At 39.1% G+C, this 25,833-nt stretch overlaps 1 protein-coding gene across 4 annotated transcripts in view; it reads right to left on the bottom strand.

Moving 5' to 3' along the window:
* The window catches only part of LOC109399736 (uncharacterized protein DDB_G0283357), a 380,277-nt gene that overhangs the window by 230,774 nt on the left and 123,670 nt on the right, over positions 1–25,833 (bottom strand). For all 4 annotated transcript variants that reach the window (XM_062861221.1, XM_029871278.2, XM_029871289.2 and 1 more), the window contains exons 2-3: positions 15,989–16,510; positions 14,910–15,547 (exon numbers count right to left, since the gene is read on the bottom strand). In XM_062861221.1, the coding sequence (XP_062717205.1) occupies positions 14,910–15,547; positions 15,989–16,060 (710 nt within the window). In that variant the 5' untranslated portion in view covers positions 16,061–16,510. The remainder of the gene's footprint in view (positions 1–14,909; positions 15,548–15,988; positions 16,511–25,833) is intronic.

Genomic DNA, 25,833 nt, shown 5'->3' with positions numbered 1-25,833 from the left:
ATTTTCCAAGGATTTTTTTAAGTGTTCTGCATATATTCTTTGAAAAATTCCTGCAGCGTTTCCATCAGTAAAACTTCTAGGGATTCCTTTTGAAAATTTCCCATGGATTCCTTGTGAAATTTATTCAAGGATTCAATTGGAAATTTCCGAAGGAATGTCTCTAGCTCTAGTGATGTCTGAAGTGCTTCTTCTGATGTTCTTGCATGGTTATTCAGGAATTTCTTCATGGATTCTTTCGGGAATTTATTCTGGAATGTCTCCAGAAACATTTCCTAGACGTGTCTACAGAAATTAATTTACAAATTTGAATAAAAGAAACTTTTCTAGCAATATTTACAGAGGTAGGTACCCATTGTTTTCTCCAGATATTTCATATCGTCTAGGAACTTAGTTCAAGGATATTTTTAGAATGATTCTAAAAATAAATCAAGAGACAATTTTAGTAATTTCACCAGAGGATTCCTAAGGAATTTATTTTGAAATTTCTTTTTTACCAAAATCCAAGGATTTCTTCTAAAATTTCTCCAGGAATTTCCTTAGGTATATCTTCAGAGATTTCTTCTGTATTCCACAGATTTCTTCTAGACAAACAGCAGGGATTTCTTAAGATATCTTTCCAAAGTGTTTTTTTTTTAGAAATTTCAAAAACAACCCCGCAGGAGTCGCTTCTGAAACTCGTTTAGAGGGTTGTATCAGTAATTTCTATAAGGATTACTCCAGAAGTAATTCCAGCAGTTCCTTCAAGAATATATTCGTGAAAGCTTTCGGGAATTTCTCCAAGTACTCTTGAGAATAATCCTCTAATATTTTTTTTTTCAGAAGTTCTTCCTGTGAATTACTATATATTCACTAAAGAATTTTCGTTCAAGTAATTTTATCCAAATAATGTTATCAGACGCAATACTAAGTCATTTACATGTGCTTGTGCCAGTATATGAGCGAAATTTGGAAACCTTGCCCTACATAGGCCTGTGATGTGACGTGGTAGGTGCAATTCTTGCATCAAAATAAAAGATCACTAACACTTTCACACTCAAAAACTGATCTATGGGTACGCAACCAAACCCAAACTCAAGCTTATTTCATGAAAGTTTCAGAAAAATATAACTATTTCTCCATGTTAAAAATATAAATTAAAATGTTATTACTGCGTCCAAGTCGGGGTACGACATTCATTGACGACCAACCGACAGACCGACCTAACGGACCGTACCACACCTCGGGCTATCACCCTTCGCCTCTACGATCTCCTCCTCCCTTCCCAACCCAATCCAAATCAGTCTTCGGGTCATGAATTGATAATTCCCACCGGCTCGGCCGGCGGTCGTCCGGAAGGAACCTGAACACGGATGATCCCGCGCCATAACGAAGCGTCAAATGACTTTTGACCGTCCGTCCGTCGGTCCGACCGACCGGCCGACTGGATGGTCAAGCGACGACGTGCACCAATCTTCTGTCGCCATCGTCTATCACCACCGCACCGGATCGGAATCGAAGTATCAAAGGACGACTATTAATTCACTGGCCAACGGCATTTGAATCAGAGTTAGTCTGGATTGGGACAGAGACTGAAGGTACGAGAATCTCTGCAGGGGAAGGAAATCTTCAAAGTGGGAAATCATGTTTTGCTTCGGACAGAAATTTGAGCATTCAAACTATCTCCGGTTCATTATTGTGTTCGGTTCTGATATTGGAACATTATCAGCGCACACAAACAGGGCAAGGTGTCTGAACTAGACCTCCACGGTGTTTTAAAATTAGACTTCTACGATTTTCAATTTCTTAAAAAGTTTTTCTTCTAATCTTCAAAATATGTTTGGAAAATTCGACTTATACAAAAAAAAAACTATCAAGCCTTAGTTTTTATTGGGTGACTTAGCGATCCCTTTTATTAAATTTTGTTTCCTCTATCGACACGCCGAGAGCACATCTAAACAAAGCTGGTGTGTTCGACTCGAAATATGAGAAAGCACTCAATAAAGGAAAAATCCAAGAAAACTATTCCACACATCGAACCCGAAGGGACAAGATAATTGAACAAATAATAATCCTTTCCCATCAGCATCATTGGATCTCCTTTGTTTGGACCGCACCGAGCCAGGGACCGGAATCTATCGATTTTCAATCAAGTATCATAGTAGAAAGACCTCTCGTTCAGATGGATGCAGCAGGGCGATAGGGACTTAATGTTTAATCTTGGAAAGTTGAGGGTTTCCACTATGTGAACAAATTGAAGATAATCGGGGCATGAGTTGAAATAACTTTATTGGAGATTCATCTGCGTTCACAACTCTTGCCCTAGTGTAGTTTTTGTTTTGTTTTTACGTTGTTTGTTTGTTTATTACCGGGGATTTTAACGTTTTATGGGTCATTCATCTCGTTTGTTTTTAGGTATTTCATCATCTACTTGAGATCTAAACTTATATACTACAAAATCCGGATCCACAGCATCCGGATAATTCAAATTGTACTTTTTTTATTTTAAAATTAAATTTAAACTTTAAATTTAAAAGTTCCAAGAAAAAAACATTGAAGAAATATTAATTCTTACAAAGATCTAAAAAACAGTTGGAGAAATTCTCTCTGTTTTGCATAAGGAATGAACGGAAGTATTCTCGTAAACACCGGAGGAAACCCTCGAGGTGTCCCTCGAACCATTGAATTCACCAGAATTCCTGAAAAGAATCCGGAGAATGGTCGAATCGCAGAATGTATTTAAAAGAAGGAATTCAAGAAGGAACTCCTAATATATTACCTTAAGACATTCCGGGAGGAATTTCTGGAAAAATTCGAAACAGTCTTCCCCGGAATTTTCCTGAAGGATTCCGTGAGAAAACGTTTGAAATATCTCATTAATCATTTAAGAAACCCCTAACGGAATGACTGGGACGAAACTGCTAAAAGAATATCAGAAGCAATCTCTGTAAATTTTAGAGGCAATTTTATGGGGAAATTCCGAACGGAATCATTGGAGAAATTTCTGGGGAAATCTACAGAAGTTTCGGAAGAAAGTTCCAAAAGGAATCCTCAAATAAGCCCTAAATCAATTGTTGAAGGAAATCCTAGAAGCATTCCTTATAGAACTTCTAAATAATCCATTGAGATTTCTCGGAGGGATTTTTAAAGGAACTCCTGGGGAAAAAAACCAAGGATAACTTCCCGAAGTATTTCTTGGAGAAAAAAACAAAGAGTTTCCTGAGATTCCGGGGGAATTCTTAAAGGAATCTCAGGAGGAATTCCTGAAGGAATATCAGTACCAACTCTTGCAGAAATCCAAAGAGGAATCCCAAAAAAAAAAACCGGGAGGAATTTCCGAAGGAATTTTGGGTATGCTTTCTGGAGGAATTCCAAGAGTTTCTCAAGGAGTCCCAAATTACAGAAGTAACCCCAAGAATTGTTCATGGAGGAATTCCTGAAATAATCCATGGAGTAGTTATAGGAAGAATTCCACAAGGAATTCCTTAGAGAATCCTTGGAAGAATTCCAGAAAAAAAATCCCAGAAGGAATTCCCAAGGAAATTTCAGGAGAGATTTCTAAACGGATCCCTTCCGGAATTCCTAAGGAAATCCCTAAAAAAAAACTGAAACAATCCATGTCTGCAGTAATGTATGGACAATGAATCCATGGATAAACATCTAAAGGATTCCTTGTTGAAAATTTTGAAGCAACATCAGAGTTAATTTTAGAATAATTTCTGGAAGAATTTCTGGAAGAATTTCTGGAATATCGAATCATTCCAGATAGAGTTAATGTAAGGATCTCTAAATCCCTGAGGTAAAACAAAGAAATCTCTGAAGAATGGAGAAATACATAGAGGGACCTCTGGAGAAATTCCCGAAGGATCTGGAAAATCTTCGAAAGAAAAGTACTCAATCAATCACTGGAGGAATTACTGGTGGCATCCTTGGAAAAATCCGGGGGAATGTCTGGTGAAACCCCTAGAAGAGTTTCTGGAGCATTCTCTGGAACAATCTATGTTAGAATCACTGAAAGAAGCCATGGGGAAATTCCTGGAGAAGTTCTTCGATGCTCCATGGTAGAAGTCTTTGTAACAATGTCCGAGGGAATCGTGGGAGAAATTCCTGAAGCATTTCTCGGAACAATCACTATCGGAGCCCCGTATCCATGGATGAATTCCCGAATCCCTGGAGAAATTCCTGAAGAAATATCCAGAGGAATTTAGAAAGATGTCCCTGAAGGAATGTATACAGAAAACCCAGCATGAATCCCAGGTTTTTTTTTTGGTCTTAGCATGAAATTTGTTTGAGTTGAATGAAAGTTATGAGAATGTCTCTTAAGCCATCGTATACCCTAAGTATTTTTGGCAGATAACCAGCAATTTTGGATGATTTTTGTCATGCAGAATGCATTTATCAAAATTTGTTGCTAAATTGCAGCAAGGTCGTGCTGAATATCTGCAAATTAGGCAGCATCCACTTATTACGTAACGCTAAAATCGACATTTTTCAGCCCCCTCCCCTCACCCCTCCGTAACGTTTTTTGTATGAAAACCCGAAAAATTTTGTATGGGCCGTAACGCTTGGCCATACTCCCTCCCTCCCCCTAGAGCGTTACGTAATTTGTGGAGGCGCATTTCTGCTAAAAGTTGAGTGATTTGTTTTGCTGATTTTAGCTTTGCTGAAGCGTTTGTTGTGTACGCTAGCAACATATGATGTTCTAGAAAGTCCTTCTTTTTTCCTACCGGAACCGGTCACGACATATTCGGATAATCTTCATAATATCCAAACTACAAATATAATTCCAAATTTACATTCCAGAAACCCATGTGTTTTGTGTAAGGCTAAGAAAACGAGAATCGGATCAGAAATGTAATCTGGCGAGCGCTTCAAAGTTATGGGTCATGCCTGAGCGTAATGCGTAACTTTTTCCTAGTGTATTTGGAAGCTTCGTATGTTTCATGTAAAGTTTTGATCTTTGATCTTTGTATATCGTCAAGCAGCTGTTTTTATAATCAAAGATTAAACAACATTCCTTTTTGAAAGAATATGTAGCGAAAAAATAAATATAACGCATCATGTGTTACAATAATAGCTGTAAACGTAGAAAATCGATGTTGAAGTTTAATGTTTATTGAAACCACTCGATATATGTAAAAGATACCAGTCAAGCAAGTTTGTTTTTGAGATAATAATTTCTCGATATCGTAATCAACTTTATGCAATAGAGTATGGTATGCATGTTAGTTCACATGAAGAGGCATGGTAAGTAGCTTGATAAACATCTCTGATGTAATAATGAGCAGAACCGAAATTAAGCAATGTTTTGACCACGATGCAAATGATGAAGTCGAAAACTGTTTATTTCAAGTTATTTTTGAAGTTACCCAAGCAACACACATGGTTACAAAACAGTGACGGCAGCGTACGTAAGGGTTGCACAAAAGTTACTGTGACTTACTGCGCAACCCTTACATACGTTGCCGTCACTGTTTTGTAACCATGTGTGTTGCTTGGGTACCTATTTTGGTAACCTACAGTATGAAAAAAAAAGTTAATCCACCCCCGTACCAATTAGCAATTTATTCCGGTGTTTCCGGTGAAAATCGATTCCATTTGTTAGGTGTTCCTCCATGATTTATTAATTTATGTCAATTTATCACATTGCCATTGAAAATACGGCGTCCATATCATGTCTTGAGATTTTATGTGAAGAATTACTAAAAAGGGTAAAAAACACGCAAAAAAAGTTTATCCACCCCTAAACGGATACTACGATTCAAGTGTATTTTGCAGAGTTTTAACGTGTATTCTATGTCATTCTCGAATGTAAACATTGTGTCTAGCTGTCATTTAGTGCTCTTGAAGTTTGCGTGCTCGGGATTTTGGTTTCAGTGTATAAAATTGGAAGTTTTTGTTGCAAAATTCCCAAAAAAGCACAAATTTCGATCAGCATCCGAAATTTGATGGTTGAACAAAGCTGGCAAAAGCTACCGCGATATGGCCGATATTGTCCAGCTTCACAAAGATACAGTCGCTAGGATTGTACAGGTGTACAAAAAACGTGGTTATATCCCACCTGCTAAGCGATCAGGGCGCCCTCCAAAGACAATTGATCAAATTGACAGAGCCATCGTGAAGAAGGCGGAGTTGGACCGGGGGCCTTCAGCTCCGAAAATTGCAAAACAGATAGAAAGCGAGTTTTCCATACGTATGACATCACAATCCGTGCGAAATCGACTTCATAAGAAAGGTCTCAAGGGCAGGGTAGCACTTAAGAAACCACGTTTGTCCGCAAAAAAATATTGAAAAAAGATTGAAGTGGGCCCAGGACCACATTTCATGGACCAGTGATGATTGGAAGAAGGTGATTTGGTCAGACGAGACGAATATAATGCTATTTGGATCTGATGGTATCAAAAGGAAATGGCAGCGAACCGGTGAAAGTTTGAAAAAGGAGTGTTTACGGCCTATTGTCAAGCATGGCGGTGGTGAGTTACTTTACCAACATTTATTTTTCATCAACTTATCATGACTTTCATTTTTTCTGCAGGTAGAGTCATGGTGTGGGGATCTATGGCTACATCTGGTGTTGGAGAGCTTGAGTTCATTGGTGGAATCATGACCAAGGAGGTTTATTTGGACATTTTGAAGAGAAAACTTTCAGCATCTGCACAAAAGCTAAGGTCGGGGCGCAGATATACATTCCAACAAGCTGGAGATCCGAAGCACATCTCGGAGCTGGTTTCGCAGTGGTTCAAGGAAAAGCATATCAAGGTAATGGAGTGGCCAACACAGTCTCCCGATCTTAATCCGATCGAGCATCTCTGGTCAATTTTGAAAATTAAGGTCCAGGAGCAAAAACCAATAAGTATCCAGCAATTGCGGCAGGTAATCTCAACGGAATGGGACAAAATCACGCCGGAAACTACAGCTAAGCTTGTCGAGTCGATGCCCCGACGATGCCGAGCCGTTATTGAAGATTAATGGTCACACGAAGAATTAATCTTCGTGGCTCAGAGGGGTGGATATACTTTTTTTGCGTTATTTCTTCTTTTTTTATTTAACATCATGTCTGACATGCAAGTGAATTGCTTTATTATTTCGAACTCTTATGAATTGGCTTTGTTTTTACATAAATAAATATGAACTGGACAAACATTGACCGTATTTTAATTTTCTGATGGGTTTTGTGGAAGAAATCTGATTTTTCACTAGGGGTGGATACATTTTTTTAACATACTGTATGTGCTGTACGACGTAATATATACCCCGACGGTATATACACCTAAGCTGGATTCAAGGTATCGAATTAAAATATAGATTCGTAATGATTTGATACGGTAATTTGGAATTGCATTCATACTCAATGTATTTAACTATTTGCCTAAATTTGATACCCTAAAAATCATACGAACGATTATTCTAAAACACTTTCCAAGTTAAAAGCTAGAGAAACTACAAAACGTTAGTTGAACCATATGTTATTCAATTCAGGAAGTCTAAATTGTATTATTATTAAAGGAAATTTTCTCGTTGGCAAAAAAAAACCTGATTAAAGGTTCGGTACTGCGAAATTCTTGTTACTCACGTAACATCTTAAAGTCAAAGTAACGAACCAATATTCTGAAAGACAGAACAGCTAAGCTAAGAATAATAAAGCTTGAAAAAAAAATCAAGCACTTGGTTCGCTTTTGCTGATCGAAAAATGGCGTTTTCACGAAAACCATGCTAGAGAATAATGTTTAGAACTTGATTCAGACTTAACAACCGACCTTCAGCTAAGTAAAATGACCTAGAGGTAACGCGCTTGGTTATCATTTAAAGGACCCAAGTTCGAATCTTTTTAATATTTTCGATTTTTTTTTGTCTTAGTTCACTTTGGCAGATCATTTTCATGGTTTTCTTCGACCAGTATAAATTTGAAGTACACAAATTGCTCCATTTTCACACCTCAGGACCTCAGGACATGCAAGGACATCATTTTCCATAATCGCACTTGCTCTGTGCCTGCACATGCACCGCCTATAAAAAAACATAGGTGGGAAGAGCTGAGCTGGGAGGGCTTCCGCCGTTCATATATCAAACTATTTTGAAACCTCCATGCTACCATAATATACGCGTCCTCTCTGATTCATGTAAAGAAATGTGAGTGATATCGATTTCAACTTCATAGACGATGAAAAATCGAGTTTTTTTTTCACAATCCGAATGGTTTTCTATGAATCAAAGAAACACAGTCAGCCACACTGAACTATAAACCATATTTCAATGTTTTTGTTCAGCCAGAGTGAACTGAGGGCGAAGTACTGAAAAATTAAATGTAATTATATCAATGATTTCAAATAATTTACATGTATTCTTCGTCTCTGATGATTATTAAAGGCTTGTAAGTTACATGTATGTGGAAAAGCTTCAAATAATCTTAGCGGTTGTTTGTTTGTGAGCGGTTGAACTTAAAGCTTAATTATCTCGGAATAAAGTTTTTGGCGCTTAGTTCGGTTTAGCAGAACCCCGGCCAAATGTCAATCGTTGGGTTTGCTATGTACTACAACTAATCCAAATTCACCATACCATTCATCCTCAGAGCAGAGTTTGCAAGAAACTAACAGGAATATGCGTACCGGCCTACCGTTTCAACCGTTACCCGTATATTAACCTGGCTTACGGAATCACAATAGCATGGATCCACTATCAGCAATTAGGAATGGGGAACGCGATTGCAGTGTTGGAGAGAAGTCAGATAGCCGCCTGTCGAGTTGTTCAGAAAGACCCTCCTAAGTTCGAAGGCGACCTGGAACAGTGGCTATTGTTTAGTGCTACCTTTGACAGCATGGCCCGTAGCTGCCGTTTCACGCCTGAGTAGAACATGATACGATTATAGAAATGACTCAAATATAAGGCACTGAGAGCTGTAAGGTATCATCTATAGGTGCTTTATGTTCGACCATAAATCGTTGTACACACACTAGTTCAAAAGATTCAGTCCTTGCCGGTGACGAATTTCGGGTTAGAAGAGCCCCTTTGCAACATTTCGTTGCTACCGAGTCTTGTGGACCGACTACCACCTATGACTGGGCAACAATTCCCCAAGTTCTCAGCTCGCCTGATAAACAGCACAACATTCGCATAGACGATGACTTCTTGAATGCCCATGCTGAAACTTCTGCGAAGCCATGCGAGGATTCAGCTCCTACGACTTGGCGAAGATGCCGTATATGCCAAGAAGAATATGAGCTACTAATTGCACAACTTTTGGCACGTTTACCCTAGACAACATTATAATTGTTTCACGAAAGACGAAAGATGAACGACCGATTAAGGTGAGGAAAACGTCCACGAAGCTGGATGTCGGTAGATACCATACTTCATTTTTGTGGAAATGCGATAACATTCGGCATCTAAAATACAAGTCGATGGCGTTAAGACCTCTGCCTGATGAAGCGAATGCAACATGAACCACTCCAAGCTGCAGTGATTAAATCATAGATGGACTTCTATTTGTAAAAGGGCTTCGTGATCCTTCGACCGAAAAAGAAACAGAAATCCTGCAGTAGAGTTTGGTATTTGCCAATATTAATTGTGTCTAACCCGAACAAGCCTGAAGAGGTCTGCTTAGTTTGGGATGCGGCAGCAACCGTAGGCAAAGTCTCGCTCAATTCTGCCCTTTTAAAAGGTTCGGATCTGCTGAACGATTTACCTGCGGTATTGTACTACTGTATCGACTTCCGGAACGCATATTCTGGTGCCACTGCTGAATACCAGGGATGGAAGATTGCACCTGAGCAAACACAAACCAAAACAAACCTACTAGTGAACAACAGGGGCCCGAGAGTACTCGCACTTCTTTACTCGTAAATAATCGAAGCTGGCAAGCACTCGCCTGTGATTCGCGAGGCTTCTCTGAGTTTTTTTTTGCATTTTGACAACAAACGCATTTTCACGACTGGTAGTGCTGCTTTGCAGGAATTGCATTCTCCAATTCATGGAAAATTCTTAAAACTATATTACATACGTCACAACTACTTTACAAACGTAACAAATGAAGCATCAATCATTAGTCGATGCAGGATATCCGCTGGATTTGCTATTATAACCACACTAAAATGCACTTCCCGTACATCCACTAGTTCTTCACGAATAAAAACTCATGAGTGTTTTTGTTAACGTTTTGCTTCTTAATCACGAAGCAGGCGGGTGCGAAAAACTCATACACTGTTTACTCTCGGAATCATGAGTAAGCCTTGTGTTGGCTTTTCACTCGCGAATTGCTTCATGATGAGAACAATTCCATCACTGCCGAATACACCGTTATGGTAATGATCTTTGGTGCCAAATGTTCGCCAAGCTGCGCTATATGATCAACCTAAATGCAAGCAGGTTCAAATCGCAGCTTCCAGAAGCAGTAGAAAACAATTCAAGGGAGCTACAACGTCGACGACATATTGCCCAATTAACACACTTGTCACAGAAGAGTCACGGCGGCGCAGGTTTTTGTTGCGCAGAAGTCATTGTGACTTACTTCTAGCAAGTTTGTATTTATTTGTTAGAAGTAAGTCACTATGACTTCTGCGCAACAAAAACCTGCGGCGCCGTAACTCTTCTGTGACAAGTGTGTTACTTGGGTGGAAAGCATCGACAGCGAAAACGTAGCCATTAAGCTGGTTAAAGACACATACATTCTCATTGAATTTCATTCAGGATTTAATAATGGTTTACTTTCATATCACTAAGAAGCATTAGTTACAAATGAAAAAAAAACTAGTTTTCGTGCGAGTCGGTCGTGTGATGCCAGCAGCGGATGACATTTCAGTCTGTTTTGGTTCGTCGTTGCATCCGCGTCGTCGTCCTGTGTGTGTGTGCTTTTAGAGGAAAAAACTAGTTTTCGTGCGAGTCGGTCGTGTGATGCCAGCAGCGGATGACATTTCAGTTTGTTTTGGTTCGTCGTTGCATCGCATCGTCGTTCTGTGTGTGTGCTGTTAGAGGAAAAAACTAGTTTTTGTGCGAGTCGGTCGTGTGATGCCAGCAGCGGATGACATTTCAGTCTGTCTTGGTTCGTCGTTGCCAACGTATCTAAATACCAAGGTAATATACTCCAACTATTATTCATGTATTAGTGAGAAAAGGAAAAAAGCAAAAAATAGTTATGAAATTTATGCAGATTTGTATGGGCGCATCACTATTTAGCAAACTTTTATGAGAAATTAGGCTCTCACATCATAGAGGCAACTATTAAAAGGCATCTCTCTAGATAAAAGTGACTTCCATGCAATAAATCAGAAAATATCGCCATTTGAAAATCAATGACAACATTTTTCTAATTTATTCTAAACATAGTTTTAGAGCATTTAGAAACTTTCAAACTAATAAAACTTTACAAATTTTGCAGAAATAATGACATTCTAGAGTAAAATCACAAACTTTTCATAACTAACGCAGATGTGTTAGTGGGTCTCGTTATTGACATTTGCGGGAATATCTTACCTTGGTATTTAGATATGTTGCGTCGTTGCATCGCGTCGTCGTTCTGTGTGTGTGCTTTTAGAGGAAAAAACTAGTTTTCGTGCGAGTCGGTCGTGTGATGCCAGCAGCGGATGACATTTCAGTCCTGCGTGCGTGCTCGTCTTTGTACGGGGCGGTTAAGTGTGTTTTTGGAGGCAAAGTGGAAGTGCCGCTTTTTTCATTCGGATCGGCCGCGTCGTCGTCGACAATTTGAATGTGCACATCGTCGTACCCGTGTGTTGTTGTAGCGGTTCAGTGTGATTTCGAGGCCAGTTTGTGGAAGATGCTGCAGCACATACGCACTGGACACTTCGAAGGATGTTTATTGGTGAGCTCGTTCCATTTTATTACAATAATTAATGCTATAGGGTGTATAAAATTCTGCACTGGGTTTTGTGTATTTATCTAACAAATATTGAAAAGTTCGTCACGTCATGTGTCGGCGCTAGTTCCATTTGCACATTTAGTTGGTAATAAATATTTTTCTTTCATTTTTTGCATGTACACAAAAATTTGAATGGTTCGTCATCTTCGGTGTCGACATTTGTAATATTTTAGCCCAAATGAATAAATGTTTTGACTCAAATAAACGTTGCATGAATTTCTGGAAAAAGAGAGGGTCGGTAAAAGATAGACGGCGAACCATGCGGTAAGATCTTTCTGATTTATTTATCCCGTGTTATTTTGTTAATACTTGTGAATCGATCGCATTCAGCATTGTCTCGCGCGGAAACGCAAACTACAAATGCGTCGGTGTTTAGCATTGTGTTCTCCTTAGTTGCGAATGAATAACTTATGTAGGGTGAGTTTTGAGGCACAATAGATCGCGTTCGTCGTCAAAGGTTTAGAAGGGTATTTCTTCGCGAGCGCATTATTAATCGCGAATCAAAATATTACACTCGTTTACCACGTCGAAATCCTCAACACATCTCCGTTTCCCCTGTCCAAACTCCTAGTGATTTCTCGTAGTAACGCAGAGAATTCCTCGGTTATTGGCCTAAGCGAGAATCACGTCATCATTTCCTTCCCTATCCTCAATTGACCTGCATTCGGACGCGGCCGGCGCTGGTATTGCTTATTGAAAAGTAATGGGATTGCATCATTTACACAATGAAGAGAAAGCTAATCCCAAGCATCATCTGTTGGTTCTTTGTGTAAATGCAGTTGTCCTTGCAATAACAGAGGAGCAACCGCGGGCGGTCAATCATGCTCATGCTCATGCTCATGCTCACTAAGAAGCATTAGTTACAAAATAAAATAAAATTAATTAGGGTAATTTTCCAATTGTTGCACGGCTAAAAACTCGCCTATTGTTGCACATTCCATGTTATTCTTATGAGGTGTGCAACAATTAAAGAATTTTTAACCGTGCAACAATTGGAAAGTTACCCTATTACAAAGGATCATGATACACATAGAACCTTACAAATGCACAATATACAAACATCACAAATCGATGCAACACAACACATAACATAAATGTGCCCTGTTATCCAGATGGATAACATCTTCCGATCACAGGATGACGAGGTTTCATGTATTGGTTTTTGGTCCATCAGTCATCCTGGAATTGTATTTTGATTGGCAATTTGCCTTTTAGTTCACAGTCTTTGCTGTTGTGTTCATAGCTTGCTTTTGTCTAGGAAAACTAATCCTAATCGGGCATCCCGGTTTGGGTTTAATCACTTGAGTTCTATAACTTGAAGTCTGTGCCAGGGCAATGTTTACATCTTTGGTACTTAATCGCGGCCCGAAATGGCCTGAATGTTGGTAATCTAAATAGGATTGCAATTCATTGGCCTCTATTCTGCCAGAATCCTATAAATGTGCATTAATGCTAGAGGAATATTTACAAGTTAAAATACAGCATGTAACACAAAGAACGCACGAATATTAAATTTTGAACATATTAAACAATTACCCGAGCAGAAGCGAATAGCAAAATAATAACTACAAAATAACATAACCTGTTTTTATATCTTGTTTTGTTATTATTAACTTATCAAGGAATTACTTTTCTATAACATGTTTTGTGGGACAATCTTATTTTGTTATTATCCAGCTATTGATATGCACACATTAAACATTATTTAAATAGCATGTTTTGTTATGGAGCAAACTAAGTTATTATTGTGATATTGAGAGTGTACGAATATTTGATAAACAATATCTTAACAATAACAAGTTTTTAAATTTTAACTACAACATTGAAGATTTACGTTCTTTACAGCATTCCGTACATCTTCTTCTTCTTAATAGCTCGATGTCCACACTGGGACTTGGCCTGCCTCGCTTCAATGTAGTGTTCTTTGAGCACTTCCACAGATATTAATTGAAGGGCTTTCTTTGCCTGCCATTGCATGAATTTGTATATTGTGAGGCAAGTCGAGAAAATTTTCCCGACGGGAACGGGAGTCGAACCCGCCGTCTCCGGATTGGCGATCCATAGCCTTAACCACAGGCCCGTACATATTACCTAATAATTCTACTTATTATTCTTGTCAGCTTATTATTATATGAACACTTCGAAAATTATGTCCTGTTTTTTTTATTATTTTTTGTATCCAGTTACATATAGTCGTATCCATGCCATAGAAAATATCAGAGTGTTGGTGGATTACTAGTTCCTCTGAAATAGTTAGACTCATATGTTATAATTCACAATAAGGATAACTCTATCCAAAAAATTTTGCTTTTGGTTTGTTATCAATAACTTTTGAAAATCAAAATTTGTTATTGAAATATTTTCTAAATTCATTGTTATTAAGTTGTTATTGACACAAACAAAACATGTTATTAAATTGGTCCTTCAGGAACATTTTTTTGTTATGATATTTGTTATTTTGCCGCTTATGACACGCATGTTTATAACAGAATATGTTATGTTAATAACATTAAAATAACTGATTTCATTATTCAGTTATTTTGCCAAAATAACGCATTTTGTTATGCGACTGTTATTTTCTTCTGCTCGGGTATTCTGTCGTATTAATGTAACAAATATTTATACCCGTAACATATTGCTTCGATTATTTTGTGATATTTTTTTTTTCATACGCTTCTAGTATAATTCCTTAAGGCTGCTTCTGGGTTGATCAAAATCTTAGATCAAAATCGTAGAAAGAACAATAAATCATGAGATTAAACCGATTGAGTCATTGTCCTTTCTTAACGCTTCTACATATTGTAATTAACACCGGTAATCCTTCCCTTTTCCTTTGTGTATTTATTGAAGATATAAATTGGTTAACTATTTTTCACTGTTCCAAGAACAGCATGATACTAGGATTATCAATTATACTTCTACATTTTGTTTCCTCAGATCTGTATATCTAACCCACACTCAATTTGGGCACACCTGAATAACTCATTGTGTGTGCTACCTTGCCTTACTTCCCATTCTCCCCAAGGAAATGCTATCTACAAACACAATAATATTGATGACTCACCCTGAGTTGAGGCTCTTCCTCGTTTCCTTTCCTCGCTCCAGCAGCGATGACGGCGGCAAACAATTACTGATCAATTCCGACTGCTGTAAATGGTGATGATGTTGCTGCTGCTGCTGCTGCTGTTGGTGTTGCTGCTGGCCGAACTGCTTCCCGTAGGGGTCATTTCCTGCGTTGCCGGCACTGTTCTTCAGGTTGTTCTGAACCAACTTGCTCTTGGGGTCGTCCAACCCGCCGCTACCGCTCACTATGTGGTTGTTACCATTCAACTGGTTCAACTTTTGCTGCTGCCGAAGGATCTGCTGCTGCGACTGGGGGTGTTGGGGTTGTTGCTGTTGCTGAGGCTGCTGCTGTTGCTGCTGCTGGTGATGAGTATTCTGCTGGTTCTGAGCGGGGACGTTGCTACTACTATTGCTATTGCTATTACTATTGTTGGTATTGTTCTGCTGGCTTTGATCGGGCTTCTTCTGCTCCGATCGTTGCAGTATGAACTGCACATCACTGGAATATTCGCCCCACTTCATGAGGATTTTCAGCGGGTTCTCGTGGGGTGCCAGCAGCCTTTCGTTGTTGCGCCATCGCTCGATGAGGGTGAATCTTCCGGTTTTCCCGGTGGCATGTGCGAGGGCAAATACCACGTCCTGGATTTTTTTCCACCATTTATTTTTATTCGTTCGCCCCAGCGCATCAAAGTTGTTGACGGCGTCACAGCACCAGTTGGGGATGTTGTCGAGCGAGAGCACAGTTTCCGGCGGTAACGGAAAAGGAAGCCGATGGCGGTGGGTGGGGTTTTCCGAAGTTACGGGAAAATGCAGAAAAGAGAAAATATTCTTGTTAGATAGGATGATGATTTATAACCTTCATCAGATTGGATGGGAGAATCGTAAATGGAACATAAAACCATTTTTGAACTATGAAGTAGACTTCGACTTTCTTACATATGCAACGGTTACAAGCGAAAGAACACGAAATAATTTTTCTACGAACGATTCACCTGTCCACCCGAGGGCTCAAGCCCACCTGAAGGGCACTCGAGAAAACGAAAACGAAACGGAAAGACATTGAGAGCGATAATAGCTTACCTGACAAGTGGTGACTTCCGTCACTCCGCAAACAATGCGCTGTATTCCTTCGACCCATACTTTCAATTCCATGTTTCACCGTGCCGCCGCCCTGCCGTGGCCTTCCTGTGCCCTGTGCTGGGACCACCCGGGTTGGGTTGGGGTACTGCTACCAACAGCCCACCCCCCGTCCGGAACTGCCGGCCTTGGTTGAGGAGCCTGTTTTCTTCCCACCCCACCACACACTCACTCACACCCACGTCCCACACTCGCCGCCCCGGCTGCTGATTCAGGGCCCTGGGGCTTGAAGGATTTTCCTTACAACTTTGTCACTTGAAAGTTAAGCGGCACACCAATACCATCGGTATCTTCGGACCGGTGCCGTTCGTCGGCTTTCGCTGATGCTGCTGCTGTTGCTGCCACCACGAGGATGCCACCTTCTCGTCGCTGTCATAATATTAGCTCGTCGGATGATGACGGAGGTTGGCTGGCTGCTGGTTGCTCGTTCTGTCTTCAAATCTGCTCACTGAGCCGCACCGACGCCTGTGAAGAAGGGTAATCAATTATTCTAGAGTGGGCTTATATCGTTATCATCGTACAATGCAATGTATGAACCATGGGCCAGGAGGGTGGCATATGTATAAAGGATTTTCTCCTGTTTGTTCGGTGTAAGGGTCCAATTGACTTTTCGAGTGGTTCTCTCGGATTTCTGGCGGAAGGGATTTATTCTTTCTGCGGTGTTGTCAAGATTTTTGGGTGAACATTCGGAATGTTTTTGAGTGTTGCCCCAAAGAAACACACTGGGTGAAGCTTCCTCGGCAATCCAAACAACTTACATTTCGATGAGAGTTTTTGAAAAAAGTACTTCCTAATTCACGGTCCGACAAAAAATCAATTTTTGTTCTGCCCAGCCCTAAATTTTACTTTTTCTGATTGCTCCCGACTAGAAACTCATAAATCTGAAGTTTTGACCCTCCCCGTCCTGGGAGAGGGAGGGGCATTGATTTGAAAAATCGAAAAATTCCGTCGTTTTTCGATCGCCATTTCGGCTAAATGCACGATATAAAAAAAAGGAAAAGGTTGACCACGGAGCTTTAGGGGTTGTGCAACTACCAACAAAATTTCACGAAGATCCGTCAAGCCATTCTCGAGAAACGGTGTTTTTACGAAATGATGTTTCAAAGATTTCTTATATTGCACGCAAAGAATCCAACTACTATATGGCACAATTGCTGATTTAACCATGCCGTTTAGCATCATGGTGTCTTCAAGGAAGTTTTTCACTACAATAACGTACTTCTTTTAACCTGTTGGTAGAAATGATCAATCCCCCTAAAAGTGAGATAGAAATTTTACTTTTTGAATCGTTCAGATACAAGGTTGATGTCTTCACAAGGGTTGTAGAAAATGCTGTTCTGAATAATTTTGCTGAATACGCCAAATTCTTAACTCTGTTAGTTTTCAAGATACGTTACGTTTTTATTACCGGCGACCCCTTGAAAGTGGTTTTTTTCCTCAATAACTTCTTTCACTTTTAATTCCACAATTCTAATCTCACAGTCTCCAATAGGTCAATCATTTTGACTTTCTAAAAAAGACAATTACTTGTACTTTCGCATTTATATGTTTAAAAAAATACAAGTTTGATTAGAGCAATCCTTGAAGAAATCTTCTTCTTCTTCTTAATGGCTCCACGTCCCCACTGGGACTTGGCCTGCCTCTCTCCAACTTAGTGTTCTTTTGAGCACTTCCACAGTTATTGATTGGAGGGCTTTCTTTGCCAGCCATTGCATAAATTAGAATATTGTGAGGCAAGCACAATGATACACTATGCCCAGGGAGTCGAGAAAATTTTCCCGACCGGAACGGGAATCGAACCCGTCGTCTCCGGATTGGCGATCCATAGCCTTAACCACTAGGCTAACTGGAGACCCTTGAAGGAATATTTGTAGGAGTTCTTGGAAGAATATCTAGAGCAAGGTAATTTAATTTAATTTAATAGCACATCGAATTTTGAGCTATAAAAAATGAAATAAATTTGAAAAACAATTAATCAAAACAACTATCAAGATATAACTAATATTATTTAACATTTGGGCATACAGGATATTGGTACGGTAGAAGAAACGAATGTTAGAATGATTGATAAGATAAAGAATGCTGAGGAGGAGCTTCATAAACCGAGAAGCAGTCTGTTCCACTGGGGTTGTTACGCTTAAAAAGAAAAAAAGGGATCTTCTCTCAACTACCTAATTTTCTTGGGAGTAGGATGATGTCGAATCGATGTCTGTTGTACATATTATTTGAGCAAAAAAATGTACAACAAAAACTCAGAGTAGAAGAGCTTGGAAATCTAAAAATATAACGTGAAAAGTGAAATCGTTGCACCAAGAAGCGTCTGGCATACAATATTAACCTTCTCAGAAGAGCTGCATGTGATGAAAAGGCAGGCTTCCAAGAAGTTGCATATCTCCTCTGTGTCTCCCAACTAGAGTTGTTAAACTTCCCCAACATTGTCGAAAAACCACAAACTCATACAAGCAATAAAATGTTCATTCGCTTCAACTAACTCACTGAATCCTTTATGAAGACTCACAATTGGCATTAGAATAATCTTAAACGTTTCCGATCCATACTCTACCGAACATGTGTAAGCTCTTTCTCCATTATGATAGACAGCTTTCACATGAACATGAACCCCATTATTGCAGCATCCAATTTACCACTCCGAATGAAACTCATCCCATGCATGCCCGGTCGGTACTATCGCCATATTACACTCATTTCTCCGAAATCCTTCTCACACAAACAACCGGTCCATTCAAAACCATAATCCGAAATTGCTCCAGCTTGTTGTACGGCCATCCAAGTGTGGATTATAGCTACCAGAGTCCCTATTGCCGCCATGCCCCGAGCTGAGAGGACAGGCTTATTTTTGATCCTGTCCATAACAATAGTAGGCATCCCTCACACTTCCCCCAACTGCCCCACCTACCCCACACGTCATGATATACGACAGTGTGAGATGCGTGCTTGCATGTTTCTGGAGGAATGTGTGGTGCTATGGTTCGCAGAACGATCCAATTAATCCTCAGCCAACCAGAAATGATCCACTACCAAGAAGGACGAATGAATGATGACCAACTCCAACGAGAGGGAGAAAAGGAGAAGTGGTTCTTATCTGACAAGGCTCACTCATTTGGCCCGCCGCCACCCTCTAACATCAAATGCAAGGGCACCACCGGTTAACCTTTTGGTACCGCACCGGCTTGCTCCATATATTATTAAGTTTATTGATGTCACAAATCATATTCCTGCTGAATTGAATCAAGTGGCGCACAGTGGGAAACGGTTATATGAAACGGGGAAAATTTCTCTGATAAGCGTCCAAGCAAGCTTTCTTAGAAGTAAAAAATCCTAATTAATCCATCTAGCGGTGATGGTGCCTTCCTCGTGCCTTCGAAAACACATTTCAACAAAACTCAAGCGACATGTTGATGAATATCGCACTTTCATACGTTAAACAAAAATCCATTACATGGCACCAGAAATCATATCGTTTATGTAGCTTTGATGTTTGCGCCTATATGTCTTAAGGACATACAGGGGATACTCAAAATAACTGGGACAGGTAAAATTTTCATTTTTCAAAAAATGTTCAACTCGTTGTAACTTTTCGAAAAGGGCATCAAATATTCTAAAATTTTTACTGTAAGTTCATCAACTAGTTGTGTATCAGTGGTCAAAATTTGGAAAAGATCGAGCTATTCTACACGAAGTTATAGAGGTTCTAGAAAAAGGTATAATAATCCGATAGCCAACTTTGAACTGTTATATCTCCGGATTCAATAAACCGAATGCAATGAAATTTTGATCATTTACGACTTATATAATGAACTTTGAAAAACAGTTGACTTAATTTGAAATTATTAATAAGAAAAAAAGTTATAGCGATTTAATTTATTCTATGATTTTTTAGTAAATTTATCTATTTTTCATGTGTATCCCATTACTTTTTCAATTTAATGCCGGCTATTTGGTAGCTTTCCTTTGAAACATAAATATATTCAAGTCAATTAGAGGGAATTTAAATGAACTATAATTACTATCACGAATTTTGTAACGATGATGAAGTTTTGGATAAATTAGTGTTATATCAGAAAAATAATCTATTCGTTATCATTTCCTTTCGTGTAAAGAATTTTAAGTTTAGTCAAAAGTTTTTGATAGCTCATTATATAAGTCATAAATGATCAAAATTTCATTGCATTCGGTTCATTGAATCCGGAGATATAACAGTTCAAAGTTGGCTATCGTATAATTATACCTTTTTCTACAACCTTTATGACTTCGTGTAGAATAGCTCGATCTTTTTCAAATTTTGACCACTGATACACAACTAGTTGATAAACTTACAGTAAAAATTTGAAAATATTTGATGCCTTTTTCGAAAAGTTACAGCGAGTTGAACATTTTTTGAAAAGTGAAAATTTTACCTGTCCCAGTTATTTTGAGTATCCCCTGTATATGAGCGAACCCAAAGATGGCCGTCACAATGGCTGCCTTGCAAATACCGAAACCACGGATCTCGTCATCTAAACAACAAACAGAGCTGAAAAGCAATGAGTAGCCGTGCTCACTCGTGATAAACATTGAGTAGCATTTTCGATTTCGGGCGTTTTGTGGATGACGAGATCGGTGCTCTCAAAAATGCGAGTCAAAAATGCACCTGGACACTCTCCCATTTCACCATAACAAAAAGCCGCTATCTTGAGCTTTGAGCCGTAATTTTGGATTTAAGTCCGCCATCTTGACTATTCTGGTCTTTACTTTTAAATTCCACATTTCTTCCCCATACCAGATATACCCATATAGCATGGTTTTAGAACCCAGAACTCCATTGAACAGTCACCATCTTGAATTTGGAGCCGCCATGTTGGATTTTTGATCGCCATATTGGATATTCCAGTCACCATTTTTTGAAGTCCACAATCCGTCCCTATATCAAATAAACCCATATGACACGGATTTAGAGCTTAAAACGCCATTAAACAGCCACCATCTTGAATTTGGAGCCGCCATCTTGGTGTTTGGGCCACCATTTTGCGTATTGCGGTCGCCATTTTTGACTCCAGACATCTTCCCTATACCAAATATACCCATATTACATGCTACATGTTAGGGTCTAAAACTGCTTTAAACAGCCACCGTCTTAAATTTTGAGCCGCTATTTTAGATCGCCCTCTTGGAAATTGTGGTCGCCATTTTTGGACTCCGGATATCTTCCTACTACCAAATATACCCATTTTTCATAGTTTTAGGGCCTAAAACTCCATTAAACAGCCTCCATATTGATTTGAAGCCGCCATTTTGAATTTCAGACCGCTATCTTAGATATTCAGGTTGCCATTTTCGGACTCCGGATATTTTTTTCATACAAAATAAACCCTTCTTGCATGGTTTTAGGGCCTAAAACTCCGTTATACAGCCGCCATCTTGAAATTAATAGCCAACATTTTGTATTTTATACCGCTATCTTGGATATTCAGGTCACCATTTTTGGACTCCGGACATCCTGCTCATACAAAATAATCTCTTATTGCATGGTTTTAGAGCCAAAACCTCGTCTCAACAACCACCATCTTGAATTTGGAGCCGCCATCTTGGATTTTAGACCGCCTTACCAAATATACCCATATTGCATGGTTTTAGGGCCTAAAACTCCTTTAAACAGCCTCCATCTTGAATTTGAAGCCGTTATCTTGAATTTTAGAACGCCATATTGAATGTTTAGGCAGCCATTTTTGGACTGCTGGCATCTACCCCATACAAAATATACACTTATTGCATGGTTTAGGGCCTAACACTCCGTTATACAGCCGCCATCTTGACTTTGGAGCCGCCATCTTGAATTTTAGACCACCATCTTGGATATTATGGTCGCCATTATTGGACTCCAAACATCTTCCCCATACAAAATATATCCATATTGCATGGTTTAGGGCTTAAAACTCCATTATAAGCCGCCATCTTGAATTTGGAGCCGCCATTTTGGATTTTAGACCGCCATCTTGAATTTTGGACCGACATCGTAGAATTTTCGGTCTCCTGTGTTAAAATCCGCACAAAATTTGTCAACTATGCTGAAGGTTACAAAAATCGCCGCATGATGGGGCTTGGTCGGGAACTTGATTCAGTTTTATATGTGGCCAGTTCTACCGGTGCTGGTCCGGATCACTCAAATGGCAATAACTCCGGAACGCCTTGTCCGATTCAGGCTATTTTTAATAGCAAACAATGTGGTAAAATTCCGGTTCGATTCGAGCTATAATCCGAAAAATCGGCCAATGGGAAGTGCCTTAAAAGTGAGTGACCTTTTTGTACACAGACATACATACACACATACATACATACGCACATTCAGACATCATCTCAATTCGTCGAACTGAATTGATTGGTATATGTCACTTGACGCTCCGAGCCTTCTATCGAAAATTAGTTTTTGAGTGAATATATAGCCTTTCAGTACACTTTGGTGTACGAGAAAGGCAAAGAGGTTCATAGATTAAGTGTCTTCGACAGTATTTTAGGCCAGCGTTTATTAACCAATGGGTCAAAATTTATTGGTGCATAGAATTGACTACTACTATCATTTCTATTATTCGCTGTATATAAAAAGCATTAAAGCATTTCAGAAGTTAACGGTGGGAATGTCGTTGCTAAGAATGTTAATGTCACTCCATAGTTCACTTACTTACTGGTGATTCGCCAGATTCGCCGTTGCCTCAAAAAAAAAAAAAACAACAGTCTGCTTTGTTTGTACATGATTGTGTGATTCTCATTAACTAAATAAGTAACATATCAACTTCATAGTTAGAATAATTCTTCATATTTTTGCCTTTCTCGTACACCAAAGTGTACTGATAGGCTACATCAGTGGTCCTCAGGCTTACTGTATACGCGGGCCACAATAGAATTTTACAAGAAGGCTGCGGGCCGCAAGGCATTTTACAATCCACTTTGATCAAATTTTAATAGATATGGTATGTTTTTCGGCTTTCACAGTTGGAAGACCAGCTAAAACGTTATTTTTTACTCTGATCCAACGGACCTTTATTGGTCATTTTTCTGAGGATTGGGAAAAATGACCAATAAAGGCGCTAAACGTCCGATCAGAGGTAAAAAATAACGTTTTAGCTGGTCTTCCGACTGCAAAAGCCGAAAACCATGCCGTACAAGTTTTCACAATCAATAGCCCCCAAACTAAAATAATAAGGTTGAAGGATTCGTCATTGACATAATCGTCATCATTGAAAATTCAAAAGCAGTTCTTTCGTTCAAAACTGAAATTTTTGCAGTGAAAATGTATTCACTTTGTTCCATTCTCGACCCGCAATACAGTGAAAACATTTTCACTGCGGATATTTCAGTTTTGAACGAGAAAACTGCTTTTGAATTTTCGATAGAAGCAGGCGTTGCTCGCATCTAGACGTGTTTTATTTGACAGCGGCTTTTCTCGTTAATTCCAAAATTGAAAAATCCAGTTCAACCAGCGGAAACTAGTGCAAAATCGGACGAATTTGATGCCCATTCGTCCGAAACGTGAGTTAGACAACAAAAGGACTCTTAAATGGCAGGTTGGAGAGAAGCAGTCGGAAGAAACACACAGCCGCTGCTGTTCGCAAGATTTTGGGCATTGTTTCGTATGACTGCGGTTTAGTCACGCGCATGTTAAACTGCTGCAAGAACGTGGTTACGAGGTAGATAATCTTGCTGTGACCAGGACCGAAGGAATCAGGACATTAAAAAGGATGAGGTGGAAGAACTGATCGCGATTCAAACATGGTACATGACGGCTTGTTTGCCGTAAGCTTTTGCGGCCAAGTTGAAGAAGCAGTTCAAAGTTTCGGTAGCTGATAAATCCGGTGAGAGTGTTCCAATTGGAACATTGTATATTTAGCTTTATTCTTGAATATCGTATTACTGAAATCTTAAAATATTGGTTCTACGGTACGTCATGTTGTCTTTTAGTCAAAACAAAGCTTAACAGAGACAGAATATGTTTGATAACTTAATTAAATTGTTACAACATCAAGCATTGAATCCAATTTCCCCTGGCCAAGATCACAGGGTTTGACGGTATTAAAGTGAAGGATGTTAATTGTAATTCTTGTATTGAAAATATCACCTTTAACACTTTAATGCGCCTCCAACGGTTCATTGCGAACCGGCTGCTACAGATGGAGTATGGCTGATTTATCAGAAATGCTCGATAAACAGGAGGGACCTGCTAGGGCTCAGTAGATTCTATACTCAGAACACAGTTCCGGTCGGTTGATTCTGGAAGGGTTTTGAGAGTCGTTGTGTTTTGTGACGAATCTTGTAATCTTTTTGGAGTCAGCAGACTTTGAATTGTTGTCTGGGCTTCCCACTATTCGGTTAATTTTAACAAACACTATAAAAATCAATAATGTAATAATTAGTTGTATCTAGTCTATTCAATTTGCTTATACCTAGTTTTCAACATTTGATTTGCTTACGTGATTTAATTTTAACTTTTATTATTTTTATATCTGATAGTTTTGTGAGTAAACTCTAATATATTTGGAATGGATAATGCTTAATAACGTTTTCTTGCAATATCAATTTAAATTAACTAAGAAACTAATAGTGGGAAAGTGCAGCATTTAATAGTGCTTGCTTATAGATTCGAAGCTAACGTGTGATCAAGACTTAAGACGCATATTTGACGTAATCGACTAAAACTGACAAATTAGACATTGACTAACTTAACCTATTTATGACAAATTAGACGTTAAGTGTATGAAATGTTTTCTTTAGTTAGGACCTGTTTTGACAGATGCTGATAGTGCTAGGGATATGGACGGAAGACAACTTTCAAAGATAAAAAACAGTACTCAAATGAGGATCAAAAAATTGACATAACGAACACATCGACCATGTAACGGATCATAGACACACCAAAGATTAGTAAATTACAGTGCACAACATGAATTTGAACAATAACATTCTTTGAACCGTTACATGACAAAAGAACAAATACAAACAAAATCGACCATATGACAAAACCAAAACTTTCACACCTTCTACCGTAACCTTCTGAGTCAGTACGCAACAGTGTCTTACTGGACGACATGTTCCGTGCACGGCTGGTGAACTGCTTCTGAAGGATTACGTTCTCTATCCTATCCAAAGGCCTAGTGAACTGTCGTTGTCCGCGCAAACGCATCGTGCTCCTCCATATAGACGCGAGACAATTGTGCGCACAGTGATGGGAGAGGTTACTACGTCCCTCGGCGTGCCGCTAGGAACCTTTCCAAAAAAAAAAAAAAAAACATCAAGCATTGAATCCAATTTCATACAACTCAAATTCTTTTGTATTGTTTTCAATTCAAACCATTTTGTTATCGTTGATTGAATCTAACGACACTACAGCTATCCTATCATAACAAAAAAAAATATACAGGCAAATAAACAGACATATTTGTTGGCTGTCATAATTGATGCCATTGATGATAATGAGGTATATTATTCGGGTTGGAGAAGTGTAAATGTATTATTATAACAGATATAATATAATGCAGTTCTACTCTTCCGACTCTATGTATTCGTTAGTTGGTGGTATTTTTCATTATCACTTCATTTAATTTTACTTTATTTCATTTAATTTTATTATATAGAGTATGAGCCATGAGCACCTTGTTCTGAATTTGGTTGCAAAAATGCACCAACGTACTCGATCCTGCGACCTTGCGACGCTGCATGTCGTGTTCGTGTGGATCCCGTCAAATTCCGTCGGTGTGCACAGATTTTCATGTAGGAGTGCGTGTAAGAAAACATATTTT

This window comes from Aedes albopictus, chromosome 3 (assembly GCF_035046485.1).
Source record: "Aedes albopictus strain Foshan chromosome 3, AalbF5, whole genome shotgun sequence".
NCBI classification, from domain to species: domain Eukaryota; kingdom Metazoa; phylum Arthropoda; class Insecta; order Diptera; family Culicidae; genus Aedes; species Aedes albopictus.
The sequence above is the reverse complement of the archived record's forward strand: the minus strand, read 5'-3'. Positions and strand labels throughout refer to the sequence as shown.